This window comes from Stegostoma tigrinum, chromosome 29 (genome assembly GCF_030684315.1).
Source record: "Stegostoma tigrinum isolate sSteTig4 chromosome 29, sSteTig4.hap1, whole genome shotgun sequence".
Classification (NCBI taxonomy): domain Eukaryota; kingdom Metazoa; phylum Chordata; class Chondrichthyes; order Orectolobiformes; family Stegostomatidae; genus Stegostoma; species Stegostoma tigrinum.
Genome location: NC_081382.1, coordinates 17,303,212 through 17,319,013, shown reverse-complemented (window position 1 = coordinate 17,319,013; position 15,802 = coordinate 17,303,212). Strand labels below are relative to the sequence as shown.

At 43.6% G+C, this 15,802-nt stretch overlaps 1 protein-coding gene across 4 annotated transcripts in view; it reads left to right on the top strand.

The window, feature by feature from the left end:
- The window catches only part of LOC125465535 (collagen alpha-1(I) chain-like), a 335,639-nt gene that overhangs the window by 254,133 nt on the left and 65,704 nt on the right, over positions 1-15,802 (top strand). For all 4 annotated transcript variants that reach the window (XR_007250272.2, XM_048559169.2, XM_048559168.2 and 1 more), the window contains 6 exons: positions 494-538; positions 3,452-3,505; positions 6,582-6,626; positions 10,177-10,230; positions 11,104-11,157; positions 12,338-12,391. Coding sequence is in view for 3 of the 4 variants with exons in the window: in XM_048559169.2 (XP_048415126.1) it covers positions 494-538; positions 3,452-3,505; positions 6,582-6,626; positions 10,177-10,230; positions 11,104-11,157; positions 12,338-12,391 (306 nt within the window). In the remaining variant the exon portion in view is untranslated. The remainder of the gene's footprint in view (positions 1-493; positions 539-3,451; positions 3,506-6,581; positions 6,627-10,176; positions 10,231-11,103; positions 11,158-12,337; positions 12,392-15,802) is intronic.

Here is a 15,802-nt window from a genome sequence, read left to right as displayed (position 1 = left end):
ATGTTGATTTTGGAGACAGAAGTATTTACCAGGAACCTTGAGACAATGACTATTGAAATAAAAGCCAAAAATGTTGGAAATACTGAGATTGTCTGGGAGTATTTGTAGAGAGAAGAAACAAAGTTGATGTTTCAGATCAGTAACTCATTCTAACGAAGGATTGTCAGAGGATTTCATTATGAAATGTGAATGAGTTGCACACGTTTCTGCTGTTAGCTAGATTTGCGCTCGGCCAAAGACTCTAAATGGTGTTTTTCAATTCAATCTACTTCTGACCAAACAACATGGCATCCTCTTCAAGCCATCCTGTCATAAATAGTACTTAATTGATCACTTCTGTTCCCTGGTGTTTTAAAAAAATGAACAGCTTTTTCCAAAACCATGCAACAGTTGAGAATACGTTGCTGAAGTGAACAGATTTTCTGACAGTCATTAGTCTGCAGTCCCTTTTGATCAATTATTTAAATTGATTGTGTTTTCTTTTTAAAAACAGGGACGCGTAGGTCAGCGAGGATTAGTAGGATTACCTGGACCAGCAGTAAGTGAAATTACTGAGATTTACTTTGTTGAAATATGTATATTTGGAAGAGTATGTGTGACAATGATGAAGCAAGGCATAATGGCTTAATACAGCACAAGGTCAAAATGGTCAGAGAATCAGAACCTTATAATGCATTCCAGAAGATCTTTTGGCCCATTGTGTCTATGCTAGTTCTAGTAACATCTCCATGATATTGTGTGTTATTTCTCAACATCAGATACATTTTATTGAAATACAGTAAAATCTCAAACTTCTGTGATGATAACATAATGAAGCCATTATCTTGAACCTAGTGTGCTGAGCACTGTAGTTCAAAAGTTTATTTTATAATCACAATTAGCCAACCAGAAAATAATCTCTGAGGTCAATGTGTTCAGTTTATCACAATTGTAACCTTAATTTCAGGAAGGTTCGGTGACAAATAAAATATATTTATTTCTGGCTCCCTGCACAGGAGTGAATAATTTGGGTTGCATCCTGCAACAGAAGTAACAAAATAGACCATATTTTTAGTAATTCAGAGGTTCTGCTTTGTTCAGATTGATTTACAGGAAGTTCTGACTGTCAGAATAATTCTGGAATCAATTCTCCGTAAGGTCATGAGCCCACTAAAGCTAGGGAACACAATTCCCTCTTCAGGAAACTATATCATACTCTTTTCAAGTTCACATGGGCTGCAGAAAATCTCCAACCTACTGCAAAAACATGTCTGAGAAGTTTCCATTTGCTTTTCTCTTCAATGACATGGAAGAGCATGGGATTAAAATTGACCTTGCAGCCACAGGATAAAATTCACCATGCAATCTATCCTTGACCCTGGGATAATGGGAACTGCAGATGCTGGAGAATTCCAAGATAATAAAATGTGAGGCTGGATGAACACAGCAGGCCAAGCAGCATCTCAGGAGCACAAAAGCTGACGTTTCGGGCCTAGACCCTTCCTCTCTGATGAAGGGTCTAAGCCCGAAACGTCAGCTTTTGTGCTCCTGAGATGCTGCTTGGCCTGCTGTGTTCATCCAGCCTCACATTTTATTATCTATCCTTGACCCTGTCTGATTTTCAATTCCAATGAAGCCAATGGAAATTAGAATTGGGTGTTGGATAAAATGCGACGTTGACTGATCAACCATAGTTGGCCTTCACCTGGATTCAAACCCCAGAAGTGCAGGTCCCTCCAGATGCTGGCCAGATATAGGATTAGCAGTTCCATGGAGGAGGCTAGGGTTGCTGCTAGTAGGGTACCCATACTTTTGGAGGACCAAGGTAGAAGTGATATGTATGAGGCACTGGTTTCTGGACATGGGGCTTGCAAGATTCAGGGGTCTTGAAACATGGGCAATGAGGGGTAGCTGTCAATGAACATGACCTGCTCTAAGTCCAGTATCTTGATGAGGCACTGATTGCTTTTGATAAAAAAAATCTCCCCCTGCTAAAATACGATTTGATGGCCAGGTACTAACCACAGGTGGCTTCTGGCTGGGATAAAGTATTGTCACCAGCCCTCCTTCCCGTGCCAGCCTGAGGCACTGTTCAGTAGTATGTGGTAGAGGTTGGGCCACAAATAAATCTATGCAGAAGAGGCTGTTGGCACTGAAAAGAAGATGTAGCCTACTTCATCTCAACACCAATTACAGCTTACACTAACTTTTAGGTATATTAACCATTATTAACAAAAAGAGAAAAGCCATGCTACATTAGGACAGTTCCACATGCAGCTAGGTTAATCTATACGGAGGAAGCTAATGAACTTGAGTGGCCATAAAAGGCAATTTACACATCTCAATTGGCAGGGGCACAGGAAGGTTAACCATGACTCTTTTCACACAGAACATAATTCTAGTGGAGGAAGGAATGTTTTGGTATGTCTGTTCCCCAATTAAACAAAAACAGGAGAGGCTGAAGGTACTCTGCAGATCTGGCAGTATCTCTGGGAAGAAAGCAGGGTGGTGGGTGCCTGGAATGTGTTGCCAGCAGAGGTGGTAGACACAGACACATTAGCGTCTTTTAAGATATATTTGGACAGGTACATGGATGGGCAGGGAGCAAATGGACACAGACCGTTAGAAAATAGATGACAGGTTAGACAGAGGATCTTGATCGGCGCAGGCTTGGAGGGCCGAAGGGCCTGTTCCAGTGCTGTAGGTTTCTTTGTTCTTTGTTCTTCACATTTCAAGCCTGGTGACTCATCGTCAGAACCTAATTAATTTGTCTTTCCACCTTCAAGCTCGTTATCTTTGGGAGCACAAACTTCCACCCACTAATGTCTGATCTGACCTCCCTGTCCAAGTTAACCTTCAACCCTGTCTCCTCTTTTAAAAACACAGGCATCAAGAATAGAATTACCTTTACACATCACACATTAATACATGCAGTACTTTTTGTGGCTAACCTTGGTATGGCAAGTCTAAACACACAGGCTGACTAGTAAATGTTAGTGATTCTACTTCAAAAGTCAATACTTGCAATGTATTCATGTACACTATCTTACTGTTGAGTTTTATTTTTCATTTACTCGCATAAATTCCAATTTCGTCAAACAGGAAAGACATTTTCACAAAAACAAAGTTGCTGGAAAAGCTCAGTAGGTCTGGCAGCGTCTGTGAAGGAAAAAAACAGAGTAAGCATTTCAAGTCCAGCTGAGAAAGAGTCACCAGAGCCGAAACGTTAACTCTGTTGTATTTTCTTCACAGAAAACTGCCAGACCTGCTGACCTTCGCCATCAACTTTGTTTTTGTTCCTGATTTACAGGATCCGCAGTTCTTCTGGTTTTTATTTAGACATTGTCACAACTTAAGATTGCTGTTTGTAGCTTTTCAATTATTTTCAGCCATTAATCATTAGGATGTCTCAATTATTTTATCCTCTTGTTTCATATGCAGTTTGATCTAAAATATGTTTTCATCTCCACAGGGATTAAAAGGCCAGCAAGGAATACCGGGTCCTGAAGGAAAGCCTGGTACACAGGTTCCCATTCTGTACTTTTAATACAGATTACAACCATTTTACATTCTCCGTATTTAATTTTCACTTGTTATTCGCTGGGTTTGTATTGCAGATAAAAGTTAGTTTTGTTTTCATTGTAGACTTTGTTTTTGGACTATTCAATTCAACTCCAAGTGTGTATTGGCCGAGAGGACGAAAAGTACCTGGATAATTTTGTGCTCCAAATCTGAAAGAATTACAGTTGCCTTCCAACATACAATAACAGACATAAAATTTCAAATTAGCGAAAGCATTGTGAGTTAATGATGAAGTTAATGGAGGAGCACAGCAGGCCAGGCAGCATCAAAGGAGTGGGAAAGTTGATGTTTCGGGTCGAAACCCTTCTTCAGAAATGAGGGAGGAGTACGGGAGCTCTGAAATAAGTAGAGAGAGGACGGGTGGGGGTGGGGCAGGTAGGTGGGATGGTGAAAGGTGAGTGCAGGTGGGCAGTGGTAGGGATTGGTCAGTGAGGTGGGAGGAGCAGACAGGTGGGAGAGAAGATGGACAGGTTGTGTCAAGTTATATCAGGTCAAGGAGGCGGCGATGAGAGGGAGCATTGGCCATGGGATGAGGCTGGGGTTGGGGAGATATTGAAACTTGTGAAGTCCACATTTCGGCCTTTGGGCTGTAGACTCCCGAGGTGGAATATGAGATGCTGCTCCTCCAGTTTCTGGGTGGTGTCATTGTGACACTGGAGGAGGCCCAGGATGGACATGTCACCCAGGGAGTGGGAGGGGGAGTTGAAATGGCCGGAAGGTGTTGTTGTTTGTCGTGAACTGAGCACAGATGCTCTACAAAGTGGCCTCTGAGCCTCTGCTTGGTCTCACCAATGAGGAGGAAGCCACACCATGAACAGCTGATGCAATAGACCACATTGACGGATGTGCAGGTGAACATCTGTCTGATTTGAAAGATTTGTTTGGTGCCTCTATATCCAACGTATCATCCTCCGCCACTTCCGCCACCTACAATCTGACCCCACAACCAAAGAGATATTTCCCTCCCCGCCCCTATCTGCCTTTCGTAGGGACCACTCTCTCCATGACTCCCTTGTCTGCTCCACACTCCCCACTAGCCCCACCACCCCAGACATCTTGCCTTGCAGCCGCAGGAAGTGCTACACCTGCCCCTACAACTTCCCCCCTCACCTCTATTCAAGGCACCAAACAAACCATCAGACAGAGCTTCACCTGCACATCTGCTGATGTGGTCTATTGCATCGGCTTTTCCTGATGTGGCCTCCTCTACATCGGTGAGACGAAGCAGAGGCTTGGAGACCTTTTTGTAGAATGTCTGCGCTCTGTTTGTGACAAACGACAACACCTTCCGGCCGTGAACCATTTCAACTCCCCCTCCCCCTCCCACTCCCTGGGTGACATGTCCATCCTGGGCCTCCTCTGGTGTCACAATGACACCAGCCAGAAACTGGAGGAGCAGCATCTCATATTCCACCTCGGGAGCCGACAGCGCAATACCTGAAATGTCAACTTTACCAGTCTCAAAATCTCCCCACCCCCCAGCCTCATCCCATGACCAACCCTCCCTCTCATCCCAACCTCATTGACCTGATTCAAGTGTCCATATTTTCTCCCACCTCACTGAGCAATCCCCATCACTCCCTACCAGGACTCACCTATCACCATCCCAACTACCTTCGTCAGTCCCACCCCTCCTCTCCGTATTTCCTTCCCAGATCCCTTCCTCCTCCCTCATTTCTGAAGAAGGGTCCTGACCCAAAACGTTAACTTTCCTGTTCCTCTGATGCTGCCTGGCCAGCGTTACCCCTCCCATTCCACACTGTATTGTCTCTGACTCCAGCATTGGAAGTTCTTACTATCCCTGAGTGAAGTTAATGATTTTCTGCAAGATGTATTTCAGCTAGTAAGATTAATTCCATACAGTCGCGCACACTCTGTCAGCTATTGATCCCATCTGGCAGAATTCTTTTGTTTATTTTATTGAGATTTTCCAGTCCACAGACCTTTTAGTTCTTTCTGAAATGTCTAATATTAATGCCCATTGCTTAGAAACTTGTGTGTATGATAGAACTCTCACTAGGACAACATGAATTAGATGTTGAAGTAAGGTTTTAATACTATGGTGCCAAATTTTCAGATTTCAGCGCTTACATGTATGTCCCACTGATTCTGATTATATTCTTCGGATTTTGTAACACAAGGCTCAGGCCAAAGTTGTTGTGTTGGACGGTTTTCAAATCTTCAAGCATCGGTGCATTTAATGAGACACCGCGCTATTCCTCCACCTTCACTTCACTTCATGTATCAAGTGTGAACAGTTTTGTCCAGACATTGAAAGCTCACCCAACTGATACCTGGGATGGGAGGGTTTATTTTATGAGGAAAGGTTACCCAGGCTTGGCCTGTATGAGTAGAAGGCGATCTTATCAAAGCATGTTCGATCCTGAGAGCGCTTGACAGAGTGGATGCTGGATGATCTTTCCTCTTGTAGGAGAGAGTGGGACCAGAGGCAGAGTTTAAAAAGGAGTCTCACATTTCAGATGGAAATGAAATGTATTTTTTCTCTTTCAGAGGGTTTTGTGTGTTTAGAATTCTCTTCCCTCGAGACCATTGAAGGTGGGGTCATGGAATATGTTTAAGATGGAGGTATATACAAATCTTGACTAACAAAGGTTATCTGGTCAATCAGGAATATGGGGTTGAGGCTACAGTCAAATCAGCTGCGATCTTATTGAATGGCAGAGCAGGGTCGAGGCACCATATGGCCTTCTCCTGCTCCTAATTCATACGTTCAGATGAATACCTCATTACTAAACCAGTTACCAGCCAAAATCGATCACAATTCAGACAGGTTTTATTTTCGTTGGCTGAAAATTAACTACCCGGTAAAATTTCATTTGTATGCAGCAATCAGTCAAAAGTGCAGTGAATTAATTGGGTGATTAGCACAGTTAAGGCCCAAATTTAATTAATAGCTGGACTTGCTGATAACCTGAGTCAATTATAGGAATACATGTGTACTTTATCACATGAGGAAATGAAACGCAATACTTACACTCAATATTTGTTTGCTCTCGCAGGGTGCATCTGGAATTCCAGGTGATACTGGGAAAAAGGGGTCATCTGTAAGTTTCTGTGTTTCAAATTACTATTGTATGATCTATTCTGTATTAATTAATTTTAATTTCAGGATTATTGACTTCTTCACGCTGTCCTTTCTCACTCTTAATAATTGTGTGGTCGCTTTGGAATTAGTATCACAGGCATTCAGTGGAGTAAGAGGACTGCAGGCTGTTAGGTTTCCAGCAAAGGTCTTCACTGCACAGTCATTAGAAGGTTTCTGAATAAAGAGCCTGCAGATTACTGTACCTTTTTAATCTTCAGATTTGATGAGGGCTCATGGGTACAACTGCATAACCATTTATCCAACAACACTGTATTCATGAATGCCCAATTATTTTCAGACCCATCAGTGCCAGGAGGATGCTCTGTGTTTGCAGTGAACTTAGTGAGAAAAGAAACACACAAAACACAAGCAGCCTATGATGTAGCATTGGAGTGGTTTGTAGAGATTAGCTAAAAGGATTTTAGATCCATAAAATTAATTGCAGCCTTTAGATACTGGAAAAAATGTCACTCCTACAGGAACATTTAAACAGGAGAATATATAAGGAGGGAAAGGAGACACTCGGAGTTCAAGACAAGATTAGGCGACCATTGACAATTGTGCCACAATGTTTTAATTTTAAGAAATTTTGGAGTTGAATGTCAATAAAACCCAGACACTCCACACTCTCACTTGCGCCAAAAATGGCTCAGAACCTTTGGTGATGGAGAGTGCAGGAAGGTGCTCATGACAGAAAAGTTCATAGCAGCAATCAACATTTTGGGAGGGGATACTTAGGAGGTGCACCGTTGCTCACCAAAACTAAAATTAGAAGCTTCCTGGATAATTCCCTAAGCATCCAGCAGTGTCCCATAAAATAACCATCAGCCACTCTGCACTTAACCAAGTGCAAATGAACAGGGTGTGTGTGTTATGTATCCCTCGCAATTTTCATTAAAAATTTGATTTGGAGTCAAATCACTGCGTGATCGTGACTTCCACTTACATCCCACAACTAGGTGGGTCAGGACATCTCTTCCATTTACAGGTACAGCTGCAAATTATACCAGACAAACCTTGGATTTTAATGGGTTGTGTCAAATCACAAAAGCCTGTGCAAATTCCCAATTGCATTTTTTTTCAAGCGAGAAACTCACTTGTTATTTTGCTTCACTATCTATCCTTGAAAATGATTAAACAGTTTCATTCATATCTGTGAAACTCTTACATCTCTTCTGAACATTTATCAAAGAAAATTCCTTGTAAAAATGTTGAGTAACCCTGAATCAGCTATTTTTTTTTTGTTTGGCACTCTTAGTACAATATTTCCCAGTCATGAAAGTTTTGATGAAGCCTCAGTTTGTATCCACTTTCTGTACTGTGTACATTCTGTGATGGGTAACATTTATGGAACAAGCAGTTCCAAGACTTGCTGGGTGGCAAACTTCAATTCTGGCAGGCAGTATAAAAGGCACTTATGCAAGGGTTTTGGAAGGCAACATGGGACAGTTCTGGGGTTACTGCAGAGGAGTCCAAAGCTTACAGACAGTGAGTGAGGATGTGTGAGACGAAGAACAGAAGCACACTGCATGTTACAAGTGCTGTAATTAGCTGTACTGCTGGGTAGGCAGCTGAATGACACAGATGCTGTGCAGTAGGTTCAGTGAGGAGCAAAGAGCTGCTGGATGGCTTTGCACTGTTAGTGCTTGGAAAGAAGGTCTATTTTTACAGTTGGGACCCCAGGAAACTGAAAAGTGGGAAGGCTGCTGGTTTAGTGTGGGGGAAGCCACGAGGGTCGCTGAAGAAGTCTGTGAGCTTTAATGCTTCACTGTAGCTGAGAGAGAGAGAGAGAGAGAGAGAATGGGGTTGAAAAACACACCAGCATTACTTGTTTGATGCAACCAGACAAGATTTGACCTCGGGGAAAGAAAAACTGAGGCAGGACAAGTTTGGTGAGGCCAGCTATTGATGGATAGCTGGAGTTGTTCTTGTGAATAAGTACTGGAGTGCAGCACTAGAGTCAAAAGAAGCATAGACCCAAAAAAAATGTGATTAAATCACAGAATCCCTACGGTGCAGAAGCAGGCCCTTCAGATTAACAACCACACCAACCCTCAGAGCATCCCACCCAGACCCATTCCCCTTCTCTACACATCCCTGAACACTATGGGGCAATTTAGCATGGCCAATTCACCTAGCCTGCACACCATTGGACTGTGGAAAGGAACCAGAGCCCCAGGGGAAGCCCACACAGACATGGGAGAATGTGCAAACTCCACACAGACAGTTGCCCGAGGGTGGAATTGAACCCAGGCTCCTGGCACTATGAGGCAGTAGTGCTAACCACTGAGCCACCGTGCTGCCCAATTGACCACAATGGAAGCCATTTATTCAGGCAGTTCATGACAGAGCAGCTCTTGAGTGGGAGTTCAAGGCCAGATCAGCAAAACTGAAGAACTAAGATCCCTCGTGAAGTTTAATGAGTTTGATTACCCAACATGTCAATAATGTCTGACAGAAATCATTGAGAAATCTTTAGGGTCTGTCTTGATTACATTTCTTATTTGATGTGAGCTGTGATGTTTTCAACCACTATCTATTACCCATATTTACCACATGTTAATTCTGGCTTCTAGAGGCAAATTGTGTATTGTAGATTGTGTTACCGTTTTAACGTTGCATAGTAAATTTTGTTATTCTTTATTCGAAACCATATAATCCTGTGGCTTTATTTTCTTCATAAGTTCCCTGGTTCTCTCACTTTGAGTACGTTAAACAGAAAGCTATCAATCCCTAATCAGATTGCAGCATGAATTTGTTGACTTGATCCATGACTTTAATAGTTTTGTAATTTGATACTGTATTCTTGCAATTCTTTTAAACATTTAACGCTGTTGACATTAAAGGTTTATTAATACAAAATGATAGGGGTCAACAAAGTTATTCTACAGATTTTAAAAAAGCAACTTTTTTTGGTGATAAAGAACTTGTAGTTTTGTGTAGCTTTGAAAAAACACACCAATGGTCAAAGCTTTACATGTCACACTCATCAGGACAATTTGCAGGAATACCAAGATAACCAATCAGCAGTATCTGTTGCAGTCTCCATTTCAATGCCTCTACCAATGACAGTCCAATTGCCAACCACAAGAAACACGATTAAGAATAGGCTGTTTTGCCCTTTGAGCCTGCTCTGCCATTTAGTAGGATCGTGGCTGATCCAATACTCCTCACATCCACTTTACTGCCCATTTCTCATAACTTATGATAATTGACTGATGAGGAATCTGTCTATCCTAGCCTTAAGTATACACAAGGTCTCTGTCTCCAGGTGTCTGTGGCATCGAGTTCCAAAGATACTCAAACCTTTGAGAGAAGAAATGATCACTGCCCTCTTATGTGAAAAAAATGGTTTTCCTCTATTATTGGCCTTCATGAAAATTGTCCTGATGAGTGCAAGATAAAACATTTTGGCAACACATGTCCTTTTTCAGCAACACTTTTTTTGAATGGCAAAGGTTATTACAGTTGCTGTTGAAACTTATTGGAATATTTGTTCATGATGGCAGGGCTTCAGAGGAATAAGGGGTGATCGAGGATCAGACGGACCTCCAGGACCACCTGTAAGGAAATTCGCCACTCAAAAATGAAGGATTTGCTTTGAGTTTATTATTTAGTCTCTAATTTAGAATCTAATAATGTATTTGATGAGGCAAAAATTGGTGAACACACAGTTCACACCATCAATCTTGTGGAAAACATCAATGTCATCACACAGTCCAACGAATTATCCAAAGTTCATTGGCGACTTTTCATTATTGGTTAAGATTAAATGGGGCAATTGCCAATAAGCAAATTCTAAAATGCAGTTATCCACAGACATAGGAAGTCGTGGTGAAACTTACAAATGTAAGCTTTCACTGTTCAATGACTCATTAATTCCATCTGCAGTTCAATAATGCTAGATGCAAGTACAATCAATCTGCCTGGAGGTTGCCTGACATTCTACATCAAGACGAGCAATTGCAAATATGTCATTATGTCGTGTCCTGGCACTCATCACGATCCATACAATAACTGAAACAGAGACACAGCAGAGATTGCAGCAGAGTATTCAAGAAACACTTGCCGAACTGAATGATGAAGGAGAACAGAACATTTCACTTTCTTCTGACAAGTGAAAGCTCAGGAGGAAAGCCTAATGTACTAGCTCAGGACAAATTCAAGCTTGAGAATACCAGATCTGAGATGAGGAAGTCTTAGTGTGATATATCTGCTCAACTCGAGAAGATGAATGAAGACAAAAAGAAAGTAGGACGAACTCCAAGCTCTAGATCATCAACATAGTGAAAAGATTGCTTGCTTACAGGACAATTTGGAACAATATGTATGTCGAGAAGATAGTGCACAGCAGGGCTAGTTTTACTTGTGTGCAACAAATATTCTTTGAAAGCAAATATGAAAACTGTTCATATACTTTTAAATTTTATTCGCAGGGTCCTCCCGGGCACCCAGGACTAGATGGAATTCCTGGTCAAATAGGAGAAAGGGTAATTTTAGCAGTTGTATACACTAGCACTATTATAGTGTTGCACAAATATTTAAATGGCTTAAGACATGCACTACAGTGTTATGATGTTCAAATATCTCGTTGTTCACCTCAGTAGAAACAATAATAGATTAACGTTGAGAGATTTCACACATTCATTGCTGAATTCAGCAAAATAAACAATTTATTAGCAGAGTATTGTTAACAGATAGACTTGACTATGCATGTCATCTTTCTTTCCTGTCAAACCAAGGAAAAGTGGCTACTATATATACTATCGTTATCAAACTGAATTGGCAGTGTTTTAAAATGACAATCCTTATCTTAATTCTGAGAAAACTTTGATACGTGCTTTTCCATTGTACACAAATATATATCTGTTCATGACCTGTAAAAATGGCTTTTGTACTTTGCCATTAATTTGTAGAGGTGTTTTCTTATTGATAATATTTTGAGTTTTTTTTGGATTATCATTGGCACAATGTCACGTCTCATTCTCAAGGTTGAATCTTTGAACAAATTAATTGTTGGATTGAGCTGTAGCTTTGTCTTCCTGTCTCCTCTTTCTCCCTTGCCATCTCTCTGGCTGGCTGTTACTAGGTTACGATAAATATTATCATGTATCATGAGGTTATCAATGTTTAGGATGCTTCTAGTTCAGTGGTAGTGTCCCCACCTCTGAGCTAGTAGACGCAGATTCAACAATGTGTCTATGAAATATCTTCAAATGTTTACAGTGTAAGGTGGATGTTCTGATTTAACATTGAGCCATGTTAGGAGGTAATTTTTTTTGTTTAAAATAGCAAATATAGTAAAGCTTGGTCTTTACCATAAGAGAAAGAAATTGGCATTCCAATAGCAGTACTTGTGTTGGGGCACAGCCCCATGCTTTGGTCAATGGCAGGGCCTCATTACACGTCACAACATATTTAATAATTCTTTTTCCAACCAAAGTACCACTTCATAAAGGTAGCTTCCTGTTCTCAGTCAACTTTCAAAGTGCATTGACATTATGAACGTCACAAGACTTCTTTAGATTGAGATGAAGTCCTATCTGCTTTATTATGAGTCAGGCTTTATTAAATTACAATAGGTGGGAGAAACATAGTGCAGATTTAAACTAGAAGTTTGTAACATTTATTAATAATGTGAATGACTATTTACATATTTTACGTTTCTAGGGTCCCACTGGTAAACCTGGACTCCCAGGACCGCAAGGACCTGTAGGCATGTATGTAAGTGAGAAGTAAAACTCGTTGTTACATACAAATTAGTAAATGAGTGCAAATTAACCAAAACATTGATACATTCCACAGTACCAGATAATAAAGTGTGAAACTGGATAAACACAGCAGGCCAAGCATCTCAGGAGCACAAAAGCTGACTTTTCGGGCCGAGACCCTTCATCAGAGAGGGGGATGCGGTGAGGGTTCTGGAATAAATAGGGAGAGAGGGGGAGGCGGACCGAAGATGGAGAGAAAAGAAGATAGGTGGGGAGGAGAGTATAGGTGGGGAGGTAGGGAGGGGATAAGTCAGTCCAGGGAAGACGGACAGGTCAAGGAGGTGGGATGAGGTTAGTAGGTAGGAGATGGAGGTGCGGCTTGGGGTGGGAGGAAGGGATGGGTGAGAGGAAGAACAGGTTAGGGAGGCAGAGACTGGTTGGACTGGTTTTGGGATGCAGTGGGTGGAGGGGAAGAGCTGGGATGGTTGTGTGGTGTAGTGGGGGGAGGGGACAAACTGGGCTGGTTTTGGGATGCGGTGGGGGAAGGGGAGATTTTGAAGCTGGTGAAGTCCACATTGATACCATTGGGCTGCAGGTTTCCCAAGCGGAATATGAGCTACTGTTCCTGCAACCTTTGGGTGGCATCATTGTGGCACTGCAGGAGGCCCATGATGGACATGTCATCTAAAGAATGGGAGGGGGAGTTGATCCCTTATTGCCAATTCCTCCGCTTCCGCCGCATCTGCTCCCAGGATGAGGCATTCCATTCCCGCACATCCCAGATGTCCAAGTCCTTCAAGGACCGCAACTTTCCCGCCATAGTGGTCGAGAACGCCCTTGACCGCGTCTCCCGCATTTCCCGCAACACATCCCTCACACCGCGCCCCCGCCACAACCACCCAAAGAGGATCCCCCTCATTCTCACACACCACCACACCAACCTCCGGATACAACGCATCATCCTCCAACACTTCCGCCATCTACAATCCGACCTCACCACAAGACATTTTTCCATCCCCACCATTGTCGGCTTTCCGGAGAGACCACTCTCTCCGTGACTCCCTTGTTTGCTCCACACTGCCCTCCAACCCCACCACACCCGGCACCTTCCCCTGCAACAGCAGGAAGTGCTACACTTGCCCCCACACCTCCTCCCTCACCCCTATCCCAGGCCCCAAGATGACATTCCACATTAAGCAGAGGTTCACCTGCACATCTGCCAATGTGGTATACTGTATCCATTGTACCTGGTGTGGCTTCCTCTACATTGGCGAAACCAAGCGAAGGCTTGGGGACCGCTTTGCAGAACACCTCCGCTCGGTTCGCAATAAACAACTGCACCTCCCAGTCGTGAACCATTTCAACTCCCCCTCCCATTCTTTAGATGACATGTTCATCATGGGCCTCCCGCAGTGTCACAAGGATGCCACCCGAAGGTTGCAGGAACAGCAACTCATATTCCGCTTGGGAACCCTGCAGCCCAATGGTATCAATGTGGACTTCACCAGCTTCAAAATCTCCCCTTCCCCCACTGCATCCCAAAACCAGCCCAGCCTGCCTTTGCCTCCCTAACCTGTTCTTCCTCTCACCCATCCCTTCCTCCCACCCAAGCCGCACCTCCATTTCCTACCTACTAACCTCACCCCACCTCCTTGACCAGACCTTCCCTGGACTGACCTATCCCCTCCTTACCTCCCCACCTAATACTCTCCTCTTCGCCTATCTTCTTTTCTCTCCATCTTTGGTCTGCCTCCCCCTCTCTCTCTATTTATTCCAGAACCCTCACCCCATCCCCCTCTCTGATGAAGGGTCTAGGCCCAAAACGTCAGCTTTTGTGCTCCTGAGATGCTGCTTGGCCTGCTGTGTTCATCCAGCTTCACACTTTATTATCTTAGATTCTCCAGCATCTGCAGTTCCCATTATCTCTGATATATTCCACAGTATTTGCTTTATGTATATTTATTTCAATTTCACAAACTGTCAATATTGGTCAGTCCAGTGAAAACACCAAACCCACCACCAAAGTCATTTTTCCCTCCCCACCCTTACCTGCTTTCCGGAGGAACCACTCTCTCTGGAACTCCCTTGTCTGCTCCATACTCCCCTCCAACCCTGCCAAAACCCATACTTTTCCTTGCAACCACAGGAAGTGCTATACTTGCCCCCACACCTCCCCAATCACCCCCGCCCCAGGCCTCAAGAAGACTTTCCACGTCAAGCAGATGTTCACCTGCACATCTGCCAATGTGATATACTATATCCGCTGTTCCCGTTGTGGCCTCCTGTACAACAGGGAAACCAAGCGGAGGCTTGGGGACCGCTTTGCGGAGCAGCTATGCATGGTTCGCAACAAACAACTGCACCTCCCAGTCGCAAACCATTTCAACTCCCCCTCCCATTCCTCAGACAAAATGTCCATCCTGGGCCTCCTGCCACAAAGATGCCACCCGAAGGTTGCAGGAACAGCACCTCATATTCCGCTTGGGAACCCTGTAGCTCAATGGTATCAAAGTGGACTTCATAAGCTTCAAAATGTCCCCTCTCCCCACCACATCCCAAAACCAGCCCAGCTCATCCCCACCTCCCTAACCTTACCTTCCTCTCACCTATCCCCTCCTCACACCTCAAGCCCCACCCCCATTTCCTACCTACTAACCTTATCTGGCTCACTTGACCTGTCAGGTCAGTCCAGGGAGAACAATCTCCTCCCTAGCTCCCCACCTACACTCACCTTTACTGATTCCATCCCCACCTCTTTGACCTGTCTGTCTCTTCTCTACCAATCTTCTCCTCTATCCATCTTCTATCCGCCTCACCCTCTCTCCGTATTCATTACAAAGCCCCCTTCTGCTCTCCCATTTCTGAAGAAGAGTCTAGGCCTGAAACGTCAACTTTCCTGCTCCTCTGATGCCGCTTGGCCTGCTGTGTTCATCCAGCTCTACAACTTGTTATCATAAATACCATTATCATTGAATGCATGGCAAAACTGTGTCACATCAAAGAGTTGATTAGCCTGCTGTACACAGGTACCATAAAAATATTGCAGAGTCAAAAACAAAACAGATTATGTCTTGCCATTGAGAGAGCTGCTAACTTTGATAATGGACCCAATCACTCGGGACAGCATGGTGGCTCAGTGGTTAGCACTGCAGCCTCACAGCATCAGGGACCCAGGTTCAATTGCAGCCTCCGGTGACTGTCTGTGTGGAGTTTGCACATTCTCCCCGTGTCTGCGTGGGTTTCCTCCCCACAGACCAAAGATGTGCCAGCCAGGTGATTGGCCATGCTAAATTGTCCATGGTGTTCAGGGGTGTTTGTGGGCTATAGGGGGATTGGTCTGGGTGGGATGCTTCAAGGGGCAGTGTGGACTTGTTGGGCCAAAGGGCCTGTTTCCACACTGTAGGTAATCTAATCACCCATTCAA